Source organism: Pelodiscus sinensis, chromosome 4 (genome assembly GCF_052426305.1).
Source record: "Pelodiscus sinensis isolate ZL-2025 chromosome 4, ASM5242630v1, whole genome shotgun sequence".
Classification (NCBI taxonomy): Eukaryota; Metazoa; Chordata; order Testudines; family Trionychidae; genus Pelodiscus; species Pelodiscus sinensis.
The window spans coordinates 3,291,868-3,305,678 of NC_143055.1; the positions used below are offsets into that span (position 1 = coordinate 3,291,868).

Genomic DNA, 13,811 nt, shown 5'->3' on the forward strand with positions numbered 1-13,811 from the left:
CTAACAAAAACATATAGGTAGAATAGGTTGAACCTCCCTGGTCTGGCACCCTCGGGATCGGTGTGGTCCCGAACAAAGCAAAAAGAATTGGAAGAAGATATGCAAATGAGTGTTATATTTGCACATCCTCTTCTGCAAAAAAAAATGGCAGTGTTGTTGTAGCCTAAATCTCAAACCCAGAAGAGAGAGAAAAAAACCCTCTTCCGGTTTGAAATTCCTACCTGCATTGTCATTGGCTGACCACCCGATACCTGTCTAGGTACAGGAGACATAGTTAACCCCTTAATCACCAGGTGCTCGTCAGCACTCCTGATTATGACAAGGGGTCAGAGTGGACCCCAAGCTAAATAGGAGTCAGTGGTGTGACACTGTTGCAAAGAAAGCAAACCTGAGTCTGGAGAGCACTAACAGGAGTGCTGTGAGCAAGACACGAGAAGTCATTCTTCCGCTCTGCTCTGTGCTGATTGGGGCTCAATTGAAGAAGCCAGAAAAACCAGAGAGATGCTCACGTCACCAGTGTTCCCCTGGTGCTTTGGCCCAAGTGGGAGGGACCATCGAGGCTCAGGGCTCCCTCCCCCCGCCCCCAGCCAGATTAACTTGTCTGAGGCTAGTTGATTTTGTGGGGTCCCCCTAGGCTCGGGAGGGGGGCAAAATGAGGGGTGCAGTGTGGGAGGAGGCTGCTGGGGGATGGGATGGAGCCTGGGTGGGAGGTAGGATGCAGGAGTGCTGGAGATGGGGTTGGCTATCAGCAGACAGGATACTGGGGTAGACAGACCTTTGGTCTGACCGAGTCTGGCCGTTCTTAAAGTGTTTTTTCCTGCTAGTGTTGCAGTTCAGCTATATTAGGAATTTGAAGTTGTTTCCCTTTTCTTTTGGAAAACTTCTGGAGTGACGCCAATGTAGATTGGGAGATTTCTCAATCCTTCAATTGAAGGTACGGGGATGTGTGTGAGACAATCTAGCCTTTCTCCTTCCTGGCTGAGCTAATCGGGGATTAACAAAGCAAACGATCAAAGCTCCCGAGTTATGAACAATGTGAATGAAAACGCCCTCCCCCTCCCAGTTAACAAAGTCTCACTTCCTTGATTTTTCTGATGCCATAAATCCAAATGGGCGTCATTAATTACTGGAAGAATTTACCAAGCAATGGCTTCTCCAGTGCTGGTGCTTTGAAAATCCAGCTCGGATGTGTCTCTGAAAGTTCCGCTCTAATTCCAACAGAAAGGATCTTGGGGGAAGTCCTGCAGCCAGCGTTTAGATTGTTGCGTTTGGGAATCTACATAGCTAGTTCTCCTAGCTTTCCATAGAGTCTTCCACGGTAGAAGTGACCTGAATCTCACATTGGGGAAAAATATTCAGGTTACCTCTGTATATCACAAGGGATCAAACCCCCATGTTCCCTGCTGCAGGTCGCCTCTAGTTGTACGTTAGGACAAGGAAGAATTCTATCTGACCTTTCTGACAGCCGGCTCCCAGAGTGAATGAAAGGAGGGGAATCTGAAAGCACTCAAAATCCACATGCTTCCCTTTAAAACCAACGAGCAGTCCTGTGGCACCTGGGGGCGTGTCTACACTACAGAGAAGATCGGAGCTGCTGCTGTCGATCTTCGGGCATTCGAATGAGTGGGTTGGGTCTAGTGAAAACACATGGATTTGAACTGAGGGGCGTGCCGGTCGACGCCGGTAGTCCTGCTCCTACGAGGAGTAAGGAAAGCCGACAGGAGTGTGTGCTCCCCTCGACCTCTCGCTGTGTGGACGGCGCCAAAATGCGATTTAAGATTCTTCAACTCCAGCTACGTAATTAACGTAGCTGGAGTTGCATATCTTAAGTTGACTTTCCCCTTTAGTGTAGACCTGGTCTCCGAGACTAACAAAAAAATATAGGTAGAACAGGTTGAACCTCCCTGGTCTGGCACCCTCGGGACCGGTATGGTCCCGAACAAAGGAATTTGCCGGACTAGGGAGGTCAGGCATTCCGGCTGTTCCGAGGCTCCCCTCTTTGTGCAGTGGCCTGATCTCTTCCGGCCAACCTGTCTGGCTCTGCTGCTCCCAACCCACCCCGAGGGCTCTGCTCTCTGCCGCCAGCCCTACGCATGGGGCAGCCACTGCTCCCGGGATTCCCTGCCCCCAGCTTACTGGCCCTTCAGGCTGCTGCTGACCAGACCGGTTCTGCTCCCAGCTGTTCTCAACCTCTGTAGCGGGGGCTGTCTGGTCTAGCAACATCTGTGGTCTTGCCGGACCACAGATGTTGCTGGACAAGAAATGATACAGGTTGAACCTGAGCTTTCATGGGCAAAACCCACTTCGTCAGCTGAGATAATTGTGAGCAAACGAACCAAGCTGCACAAGGTTCCTTGGGCATACAACCCCATGCGCCTTTGTGTATGAGCCAGCGTGTTTTGTGCCTACCATACTCCTTTTTGTACCTGCAGTGGCAGAAACTATGAACTTTGGCTGAATTTAGTGTGTGACCAAATGGTGGGAAGTGTAAAATATTTTCCCTCCACCCTCTTGACTCACGGAGAATGCTTCCAGGAAGGGACCGTTTGTGACGGATGAGCAATACTTGTTATTGCAGCTCTTCTCGGTGATCAGTGAGCTACTCTGAGCCATTGAGAGATGTGTTCAGCGTATTAGCAATTACTCATTGCTCGTGTACAGGCAGCTCCCCTCCCATGTCAACCTCAGACTCATTGGGAAACTGGAATTGGACTCTGGGTCTGCATACAGGCTGGGGGTGGCTAGCTCGCTGCACTAAGCAATGTTCTCTCTTTGGGATTCCCAGCCTCACACCACCTCCTCCCTCCTTGCATTAACCTCGTTAGCGCTGGTTCTCCACATAGTAATATGAGGCGCCTGTGACGTAGTGGGGGGTATCTTGCTGGTGGCTATGCTGGGCAGTGGGCTGTGGGTGACCTCCGCTGGCTGCTGGCTGCAGCACGGCCCAGCAGGGCAGGGGATGAGGCATTAGGCAAGGGGGCTCTGAACCTGTCTGACCAGTTATCTCCCAGGGAGCGGAACAATGGGAAGAAGGGGAGTGGAGCCCTGACTGGGGGCAGGACTGGATGTTAGTGAGTTAGTGTCTGTCTGGGATCATGGAGGAGACAGCCTAGGGAAGAGGCTGGAATTTAGGGGCCCCGTCTCCCCCATCTCAAGGGGGGCTGAGGCATCCTAGGCCTGCCCTGGAACCAGATGACATCTGTGCTGAGCTGTATCCTGGAGAAGCAATAAACTCCCTCTATTCTACTGGCTGGGGGAGTCTGTCCGGGAGCTGTAGGAGACGGGAAAACCCCAACGCGCCGTCACAGCGCCCATCTTTGCATGTGTCTGTATTAAGGATAGTAAGTATCGTGTAACTGACTAATCGAATAGTCGATGCATTTTTGCATCGACTATTCGATTCGTTGATAGGGCGGCGCTGCCCTTTGAAACGCCGCTGTGGTGTTTCAAAGGGTCAGCAGTGCACGGAGCCCAGGGTCAGCTGGGGACTCCCCAGCTGACCCTGGGCTCCGTGCAGCGCTGCCACTATGAAGTTCCCCCCAACTCCTCCCCCCTCCTTGCTGCCTCTATCTGATAGAGGCAACAAGCGGGGGCGGGGGCGGGGGGGAGGAAGCGACTAGTCGACTATCCTGTTGACTAGTCCTGAATATCCCTAGTCAATATCTCTGCCAAACGGAAGTTTCCACTTACTGCATCTGATGAAGTAGGATCCCGCTCATGGCCAAATAAATCGGTTAGTCTCGAAGGGTACGTCTAGACTTATTTTCACTTTCGACAGGGGAATGTAAATGAAGGACTTCGAAATTGAAAGTGAAGCGCTGATTTACAAATCTCATGCTTCATTTGCATAATTGCGTCCGAGTGCTTTTTTGGAAGATAGTTTCGAAAAAAAACCCAAAACAGCCTGAACGGGTTCTTTTGAAAATACTCCCCCTTTTTCAAAAGAACCCAGTAAACCTAATTTTTTCAGGAATAAGGGTTCTTTTGAAAGTTTTTTTTTTCCCCTAAAAGAACCTCATCCAGACTGTTTTTTTTAATCTCTTACGAAAGAGCGCTCCGATGCGATTATGCAAATGAAGTGCAAGTTTTTTAAATCAGCACTTCATTTGCAATTTCGAAGTCCTTCATTTACATTCCTCTGTCGAAAGTGAAAGTACGTCAGACGTACCCTAAGGTGCCGCAGGGACTCCTCATTGTTTTTGCTGAAACAGACCAACGTAGCTTCCCCTCTGAAAGCCGGTGGCTACAGGCGCTTTCTATATTAAGCACCTAATCACAGATTTCTGTGGTGTTTTGATGAGATAAACGGAGAACACCGCAAAAGGAATTCCACATGTCAAACCTGTGAGGCGTTTGCTTTGGGGAAGGAAGTACAATATAAAAGCAGGACCGTTTTGGGGAGTGAATCAAACTTCACTCGCTTCTCGATGCTTCTCCGCGAGGATCACCTTCCTTTCTGTGTTCTGCATTGTGCTGTGTGCATCTTGGATTACGATCTGTGGTTAATCCATACCGACCGTACCTGATTGATGGACCTCCTCCTACCAGCAGAACCAGACTCAAACTCCAACACGCGGACGTTAGGGCTGTGTCTAGAGTGGCCACTTATTTCCGGAAAATCAGCTGCTTTTCCGGAAAAACTTGCCAGCTGTCTACACTGGCCGCTTGAATTTCCACAAAAGCACTGACGATCTCATGTAAGATTTCAGTGCTTTTGCGGAAATACTATGCTGCTCCCGTTCGGGCAAAAGTCTTTTTCCGAAAAACTTTTGTGCAAAAGGGCCAGTGTAGACAGCAGAGAGTTGTTTTCCGCGAAAAAGCCCCGATGGCGAAAATGGCGTTTGGGGCTTTTTTGTGGAAAAGCGCGTCTAGATTGGCCACGGATGCTTTTCCGCAAAGAGTGCTTTTGCGGAAAAGCGTCCTGCCAATCTAGACGTGCTTTTCCGAAAATGCTTTTAACGGAAAACTTTTCCATTAAAAGCATTTCTGGAAAATCATGCCAGTCTAGATGTAGCCTAGGAGTGAAACGTTCATGGGCCTCATGAGGGCAGTTAGTAAAGGTTCAGATGTAGCAGGCGCTGTGTGCCGGTGATTTGACAGAAGAGATGGGTCAGGTCTGAATCCAAACTTTCCAGGCTGGCTAAGTGGGGCATTCCCAGGCAGGATGTGTTGCCGGTTTATGGGGAAGGAGGTCTCACTTGGGGGCAATGGTGCATTTTATGCCTTCTGTGCTTAGCGGATGCTGTTTCTCTGCTTTGCGGGATGTTTCAGCTTCTCCCCCCCGTCGGTCGCTCCGCTGGTAACAGCCTGTTTGTTTGTCTCGCAGCTGGAGAAGAAAGACGTGGCTGATGACAAGGAGGATATCGAGGGGAATCTTTTGCGCCCAACTGGGGTCACTCTGAGGGGGGCTCACTTCTGCCTGAAAATTTACAGAGCTGAAGACCTGCCCCAGAGTACGTTGACCTGCTGCCCATTCTGGTTGCCGCTGACCCGGGCCAATGGCCTGGAAATGAGGCAGCAACAGTAACAGGGTCCTGTGGAACACGGATGGACTCCCTCCGTTCTGTGCCTGTCACTCCCACGCTGGAACCGTTACCGCCTCGGGCCAGCGCCCCGGCAGGCATGAGTCCATGGAAAACGAGGTGCAAATGGGAACAGCACCACCGGCGCCCGCGGAGTTATGCTGATTTACACCCGCGGGGGAGCTGCGCTTTGACGTTCCCGTGGGGGTCACTCAGCAGAATTCGGCGTCCACACCGGAAAAGTCATTCCGGGATTGTTACAGGGACGAGACCTGGGGGTGGGTTAAAGGGCTCGGGAGGCGTCTGCTGCTGCTCCCGCTAGGGACTGGCACTCCATGCCTTGGAAGGGATGGAAAACCTCATAGCGGTCTCGGGGGACAGTGCTCACAGATGTGCCTGTCGCGTAAGTGGTGCTACCTAGAGCAGTGTTTCTTAAACTTTATAAGACCGAAGAACACCAAACATTTTTTCTTTTTTATGGAGGACACCAAAGATTTTTGTTGAGGGGGGAAAATAAAAAAGCCCCCCAGAGAAAAGTTGAGACAAAAAAAAAAAAAGGCTTGTCCCTTTAAGGCAGGGGTGTCCAAACTTTTTTCAAAGAGGGCCAGATTGGATGAAGTGAACATGGGTGAGGGCCGGCCATTTTGCCTGACATTCTTTGAACCATTAAAATTAAATGCAACTTAACTATTTTATGCAAAGTTTATTGCAAACGGCATACTTTTCATTTTGTCACATGGATGACAAATCTAAACAGGTGTTAAATCACTCTGCCTTTCATATCTGAAGGCCAGATGAAAAAAAAATCCAGGAAGCTGAAATATGTGTCAGGAACATTGTAAAGTACATTACATATTATTGGTAATAAAGGTTGTCTGTCAACTTTTAAGTTAAAAAAATATGAACAGGAACATAACACCAAGTATACATGTTGTGTCCAAATATATTTATAACTGATTTAGACCAACTGACATTAACTGAGATTTTACAATGTATTCATCTCAATACATATGGATTCATTGGGGGCCATAAAAGATAGATATTGCCAAATTACCTGTGGGGCCGTATTAAACCGGAACACGGGCCGCGATTGTCCCGCGGGCCGGACTTTGGACATGCCTGCTTTAAGGGTAGCCATTTTGAATTCTGTTCTCCCCACGGCACACCTCCAACTGCCTTTAAGAAACGCTGAGCTAGAGGGCTCATTGGGAAACCGAAGGCTGGATGAGGCCAGAGAGCTGGAACGGCGCAGACTGGCAGCCGGGTCATTCTGGGGTGGCCGCTGACAGGTCCCCTACTCCTCCTCGCTGATTGGTGAGGCCTCTTCTCCTTTGCAGTGGACGATGCCGTCCTGGACAACGTCAAGCAGATCTTTGGCTTGGAGAGCAACAAGAAGAACCTGGTGGATCCATTTGTGGAAGTCAGCTTTGCCGGCAGAACGGTGAGCGGCGGGAACAGACGGGCTCCCCTCTACCTGGGCAGGAACCGGCCTCTGTCTTCTGGACGCCTGCTGCCTTAGCAAACCCATTGCCCGGGCAGCGTTTGGGTTTGAGCTAGGTTCCCCCGAGGGCGCCACGGGCGCAGGGGAATGCGGGAGAGGGGAGGCCATGCTTGAAAGAGACCCTGTTTTCTGGTCGATGAAAGTAAAGGAAGTAAGCAAAGGGGGCGGGGGAGGGGGATGGTCTTGGGGCATCTCTGGTACCTCTGTTGCTTTGGAGAAAAGCAAAGAGGGCGAGGTCGGCAGCAGACTGACCTGCTGGGCTGCAGGGGCGTTGCTCCCCTCTACTCGCAGAACCCGAGATGGGGAAGGTCCGTCGCTCTGGTGGTTCGTTTCCGGGAGCCTCCTCCACCTGGCCTGGCCCCTAGAACACCTTTGCCCAAGGGCGTCCGGTAGCCAAGGCCGTGCCTTCCCAAACCACCAGGCACAGCCCCACCCCCACTCCACCCCCGAGCGCCTGTTGTAGGCGTGCTGGGGACGGAGCGCTGCTGCCCCCGAATGCCCGCCCTGAGCTCCTGGAACCATGCAGCCTCCTCCCTCTCTGGGGCTCTGGGGAGGTGGGGGAGCCATGCCGCACGCACGCTCCCCCCCCCTCGCCTCTCTTCTCCTCCCTGGCACTCTGGGGAGGTGGGGGAGCCGTGCCGCACGCACGCACCTCCCCCCCCGCCTCTCTTCTCCTCCCTGGCGCTCTGGGGAGGTGGGGGAGCCTTGCCGCACGCACGCACCCTCCCCCCCCCCCCACCTCTCTTCTCCTCCCTGGCGCTCTGGGGAGGTGGGGGAGCCGTGCCGCACGCACGCACCTCCCCCCTCGCCTCTCTTCTCCTCCCTGGCACTCTGGGGAGGTGGGGGAGCCTTGCCGCACGCACGCACCTCCCCCCTCGCCTCTCTTCTCCTCCCTGGCACTCTGGGGAGGTGGGGGGAGTCGTGCCGCACGCACGCACCTCCCCCCTCGCCTCTCTTCTCCTCCCTGGCGCTCTGGGGAGGTGGGGGAGTCGTGCCGCACGCACGCACCTCCCCCCTCGCCTCTCTTCTCCTCCCTGGCGCTCTGGGGAGGTGGGGGAGTCGTGCCGCACGCACGCACCTCCCCCCTCGCCTCTCTTCTCCTCCCTGGCGCTCTGGGGAGGTGGGGGAGCCGTGCCGCACGCACGCACCTCCCCCCTCGCCTCTCTTCTCCTCCCTGGCGCTCTGGGGAGGTGGGGGAGCCATGCCGCACGCACGCTCCCCCCCCCTCGCCTCTCTTCTCCTCCCTGGCGCTCTGGGGAGGTGGGGGAGCCATGCCGCACGCACGCACCTCCCCCCTCGCCTCTCTTCTCCTCCCTGGCGCTCTGGGGAGGTGGGGGGAGTCGTGCCGCGCGCACGCACCTCCCCCCTCGCCTCTCTTCTCCTCTCTGGCGCTCTGGGGAGGTGGGGGAGCCGTGCCGCTCGCACGCATCCTCCCCCCTCGCCTCTCTTCTCCTCCCTGGCGCTCTGGGGAGGTGGGGGAGCCTTGCCGCATGCACGCACCCTCCCCCCTCGCCTCTCTTCTCCTCCCTGGCGCTCTGGGGAGGTGGGGGAGCCGTGCCGCATGCATGCACCTCCCCCCTCGCCTCTCTTCTCCTCTCTGGCGCTCTGGGGAGGTGGGGGAGCCGTGCCACACTCACGCACCTCCCCCTCGCCTCTCTTCTCCTCTCTGGCGCTCTGGGGAGGTGGGGGAACCTTGCCGCACGCACGCACCTCCCCCTCGCCTCTCTTCTCCTCCCTGGCGCTCTGGGGAGGTGGGGGAGTCGTGCCGCACGCATGCACCTCCCCCCTCGCCTCTCTTCTCCTCCCTGGCGCTCTGGGGAGGTGGGGGGAGTCGTGCCGCACGCACGCACCTCCCCCCTCGCCTCTCTTCTCCTCCCTGGCGCTCTGGGGAGGTGGGGGGAGTCGTGCCGCGCGCACGCACCTCCCCCCTCGCCTCTCTTCTCCTCTCTGGCGCTCTGGGGAGGTGGGGGAGCCGTGCCGCTCGCACGCACCTCCCCCCTCGCCTCTCTTCTCCTCTCTGGCGCTCTGGGGAGGTGGGGGAGCCGTGCCGCATGCACGCACCCTCCTCCTCGCCTCTCTTCTCCTCCCTGGCGCTCTGGGGAGGTGGGGGGAGTCGTGCCGCACGCACGCACCTCCCCCCTCGCCTCTCTTCTCCTCCCTGGCGCTCTGGGGAGGTGGGGGAGCCTTGCCGCATGCACGCACCCTCCCCCCTCGCCTCTCTTCTCCTCCCTGGCGCTCTGGGGAGGTGGGGGAGCCTTGCCGCATGCACGCACCCTCCCCCTCGCCTCTCTTCTCCTCTCTGGCGCTCTGGGGAGGTGGGGGAGCCGTGCCGCGGGCACGCACCCTCCCCCCTCGCCTCTCTTCTCCTCCCTGGCGCTCTGGGGAGGTGGGGGAGCCGTGCCGCGCGCATGCACCTCCCCCCTCGCCTCTCTTCTCCTCTCTGGCGCTCTGGGGAGGTGGGGGAGCCTTGCCGCGCGCATGCACCTCCCCCCTCACCTCTCTTCTCCTCCCTGGCGCTCTGGGGAGGTGGGGGAGCCGTGCCGCGCGCATGCACCTCCCCCCTCGCCTCTCTTCTCTCTGGCGCTCTGGGGAGGTGGGGGAGCCTTGCCGCACGCACCCTCCCCCTCGCCTCTCTTCTCTCTGGCGCTCTGGGGAGGTGGGGGAGCCTTGCCGCACGCATGCACCTCCCCCCTCGCCTCTCTTCTCCTCCCTGGTGCTCTGGGGAGGTGGGGGAGCCGTGCCGCACGCACGCACCTCCCCCTCGCCTCTCTTCTCCTCCCTGGCGCTCTGGGGAGGTGGGGGAGTCGTGCCGCACGCATGCACCTCCCCCCTCGCCTCTCTTCTCCTCCCTGGCGCTCTGGGGAGGTGGGGGGAGTCGTGCCGCACGCACGCACCTCCCCCCTCGCCTCTCTTCTCCTCCCTGGCGCTCTGGGGAGGTGGGGGGAGTCGTGCCGCGCGCACGCACCTCCCCCCTCGCCTCTCTTCTCCTCTCTGGCGCTCTGGGGAGGTGGGGGAGCCGTGCCGCTCGCACGCATCCTCCCCGCTCGCCTCTCTTCTCCTCTCTGGTGCTCTGGGGAGGTGGGGGAGCCTTGCCGCATGCACGCACCCTCCTCCTCGCCTCTCTTCTCCTCCCTGGCGCTCTGGGGAGGTGGGGGGAGTCGTGCCGCACGCACGCACCTCCCCCCTCGCCTCTCTTCTCCTCCCTGGCGCTCTGGGGAGGTGGGGGAGCCTTGCCGCATGCACGCACCCTCCCCCCTCGCCTCTCTTCTCCTCCCTGGCGCTCTGGGGAGGTGGGGGAGCCTTGCCGCATGCACGCACCCTCCCCCTCGCCTCTCTTCTCCTCTCTGGCGCTCTGGGGAGGTGGGGGAGCCGTGCCGCGGGCACGCACCCTCCCCCCTCGCCTCTCTTCTCCTCCCTGGCGCTCTGGGGAGGTGGGGGAGCCGTGCCGCGCGCATGCACCTCCCCCCTCGCCTCTCTTCTCCTCTCTGGCGCTCTGGGGAGGTGGGGGAGCCTTGCCGCGCGCATGCACCTCCCCCCTCACCTCTCTTCTCCTCCCTGGCGCTCTGGGGAGGTGGGGGAGCCGTGCCGCGCGCATGCACCTCCCCCCTCGCCTCTCTTCTCTCTGGCGCTCTGGGGAGGTGGGGGAGCCTTGCCGCACGCACCCTCCCCCTCGCCTCTCTTCTCTCTGGCGCTCTGGGGAGGTGGGGGAGCCTTGCCGCACGCATGCACCTCCCCCCTCGCCTCTCTTCTCCTCTCTGGCGCTCTGGGGAGGTGGGGGAGCCTTGCCGCATGCACGCACCCTCCCCCTCGCCTCTCTTCTCCTCTCTGGCGCTCTGGGGAGGTGGGGGAGCCGTGCCGCTCGCACGCATCCTCCCCCCTCGCCTCTCTTCTCCTCTCTGGCGCTCTGTGGAGGTGGGGGAGCCGTGCCGCACGCACGCACCTCCCCCTCACCTCTCTTCTCCTCTCTGGCGCTCTGGGGAGGTGGGGGAGCCGTGCCGCACGCACGCACCCTCCCCCTCACCTCTCTTCTCCTCCCTGGCGCTCTGGGGAGGTGGGGGGAGTCGTGCCGCACGCACGCACCTCCCCCCTCGCCTCTCTTCTCCTCCCTGGCGCTCTGTGGAGGTGGGGGAGCTTTGCCGCACGCACGCACCTCCCCCCTCGCCTCTCTTCTCCTCCCTGGCGCTCTGGGGAGGTGGGGGAGCCTTGCCGCATGCACGCACCCTCCCCCTCGCCTCTCTTCTCCTCTCTGGCGCTCTGGGGAGGTGGGGGAGCCGTGCCGCATGCACGCACCCTCCCCCCTCGCCTCTCTTCTCCTCCCTGGCGCTCTGGGGAGGTGGGGGAGCCGTGCCGCACGCACGCACCCTCCCCCCTCGCCTCTCGTCTCCTCCCTGGCGCTCTGGGGAGGTGGGGGAGCCTTGCCGCATGCACGCACCCTCCCCCTCACCTCTCTTCTCCTCCCTGGCGCTCTGGGGAGGTGGGGGAGCCGTGCCGCGCGCATGCACCTCCCCCCTCGCCTCTCTTCTCCTCTCTGGCGCTCTGGGGAGGTGGGGGAGCCTTGCCGCACGCACCCTCCCCCCTCGCCTCTCTTCTCTCTGGCGCTCTGGGGAGGTGGGGGAGCCTTGCCGCACGCATGCACCTCCCCCCTCGCCTCTTTTCTCCTCTCTGGCGCTCTGGGGAGGTGGGGGAGCCGTGCCGCACGCACGCTCCCTTCCCCCTCGCCTCTCTTCTCCCTGGCGCTCCAGGGAAGCGGGGGTGTACTCAACATGCTACCCCTTCTTCTCTCCTCCCCGTGGGGGGCGGAGCTTCAGCAGAGGGGGCGGGGCTGTCGGTGAGGCGAGGGGCCGGCCTCCCTCAGCTTCACCAACCCCCCAGCCGGATTCCGTGTTCTAACCATCCTCACGCTTTGGGGAAGGCTCATCTCCTCAGCCTTTGAGGCGCCCCCTTTGTGCTGAACTAGGACGGGGAAGGGCACGTGGGGAATGCCTGGGGAGAGGGACAGTTTCACACCCATCTGTGCCCGGCCCCGGCCCCTTCATCCATGTAACAAAATGACAATGGAAAAAAAAAACCTGCAAAGGAAAGTGGCAAAATAAATACAGCTCCCTCCCTCCCTCCCTCCGGGATCCACAGCCTGTCTTGGCGCCCTTCGAACAAAGGCAGCCGTTGTGCGGAATAGGAGACGGGGGCAAAGCCAAGTTCTGAGTAGCAGTCGATTAGTCCCGGGACACGTCTCGCTGGAGAACATGTGGATTCCTGTGTCCTTTGCTGCCGCCGAGTCGTGTCTGCTCCGGGCTCTTGGCGGTGCTGTGGTATTACAAATGACACTGCCCATTCGGCTCCTGGGATGGGGGAGGGAAGGAATGACGGGGAGAGAATTTCCTAGCTCAGGGCCCGGCGACCGCTTTGGAAGCGGCTTGCCTGGATGGATGCTTGTCGTTTCGTTGTCTGGTAAATATTCGCAGGTCCTACACTGTGGTCCGTGGTCCTTGAGGGCATGTCCCCGGATCCGACCTCTCCTCTCGTAGCTTCCAGCTGATAAATTCCATTGTGAGACATTAAACGCTTTCCCGACCTTACGTTTCCAGGTAGGCAGCAGGGCGTAGTCATGATGGGGATGTTACGGGATCACGAATGGGGATGGGGCGGAGAGTTTGGGAAGGCGGGGGAAGGGTCTACAAAAGAATCTATTCATATGTGGCAGAGTCCATTGTGAATAGGTTCTCCTGTGCGCCCCCCCCCCCCCGTAGTAACTTGGTACAGTTCATTCCATAGTCCCAGGCCGCACCCAAGAATGGGGTTTCCTGCGTTGCCCATGGGGTGGAGGGTTCCATTTTGTCAGAGGAGGGGGGTGCGGGTGGACCGTAGGCCTCATCCTGAGTCACCTGAACTGGACTCAGCCGACTTTAACTTGGTCTGGGCCAAAGTTCCCTCTAAATGGTGAAAGGTCAAGGGCCGCATTCTTCCGTCCTAGTAATGGGGTGCAGGGTCTGGGACGGAGGTTGGGTGCAGAAGGGAGTTTGGGGGAAGGGATTGGGGTGCAGGAGGGGGTGCAGGGTCTGGGATGGAGGCTGGGTGCAGAAGGGAGTTTGGGGGAAGTAATTGGGGTGCAGGAGGGGGTGCGGGATCTGGGAGGGGGGTTGGGTGCAGAAGGGAGTTTGGGGGAGGGGATGGGGGTGTGGGGTCTGGGATGGAGGTTGGGTGCAGAAGGGAGTTTGGGGGAGGGGATTGGGGTGCAGGAGGGGGTGCGGGATCTGGGAGGGGGGTTGGGTGCAGAAGGGAGTTTGGGGGAGGGGATTGGGGTGTAGGAGGGAGTGCGGGGTCTGGGAGAGGGGTTGGGTGCAGAAGGGAGTTTGGGGGAGGGGATTGGGGTGTAGGAGGGAGTGCGGGGTCTGGGAGAGGGGTTGGGTGCAGAAGGGAGTTTGGGGGAGGGGATTGGGGTGCAGGAAGGAGTGAGGGGTCTGGGAGGGGGCTATGGGTGCAGGAGAAGATTCTGACCCGGAGGAGAGGTATAGGAGGGGGTGTAGGGTCTGAAAAGGGTTGTGATCTGGGACAGGAGAGTGGGGTGCAGGGTCTGGGAAGAGGACTAGGCACAGGAACAGGGTTCAGGGGGTTTGGGTTATGTGGGGCAGGGGTGCAGGAGAGGGTTGGAGGGATGGAGGGGCTGAGGTGCGAGGCAGACTCTGGCTGGGCAGCCCTTATCTAGGCGGCTCCAGCCAGCAGGTCCCTCGGGCAGGCTCGGAGCAGCCAGCTGCGGAGGCCATGTGCTGCTCTGAACCCCCAGGGGGCGG

At 58.8% G+C, this 13,811-nt stretch overlaps 1 protein-coding gene across 14 annotated transcripts in view; it reads left to right on the plus strand.

Moving 5' to 3' along the window:
• Positions 1–13,811, plus strand: part of DYSF (dysferlin) — a 269,126-nt gene that overhangs the window by 63,296 nt on the left and 192,019 nt on the right. For all 14 annotated transcript variants that reach the window (XM_075931052.2, XM_075931053.2, XM_075931051.2 and 11 more), the window contains exons 12-13: positions 5,327–5,453; positions 6,860–6,963. In XM_075931052.2, the coding sequence (XP_075787167.2) occupies positions 5,327–5,453; positions 6,860–6,963 (231 nt within the window). The remainder of the gene's footprint in view (positions 1–5,326; positions 5,454–6,859; positions 6,964–13,811) is intronic.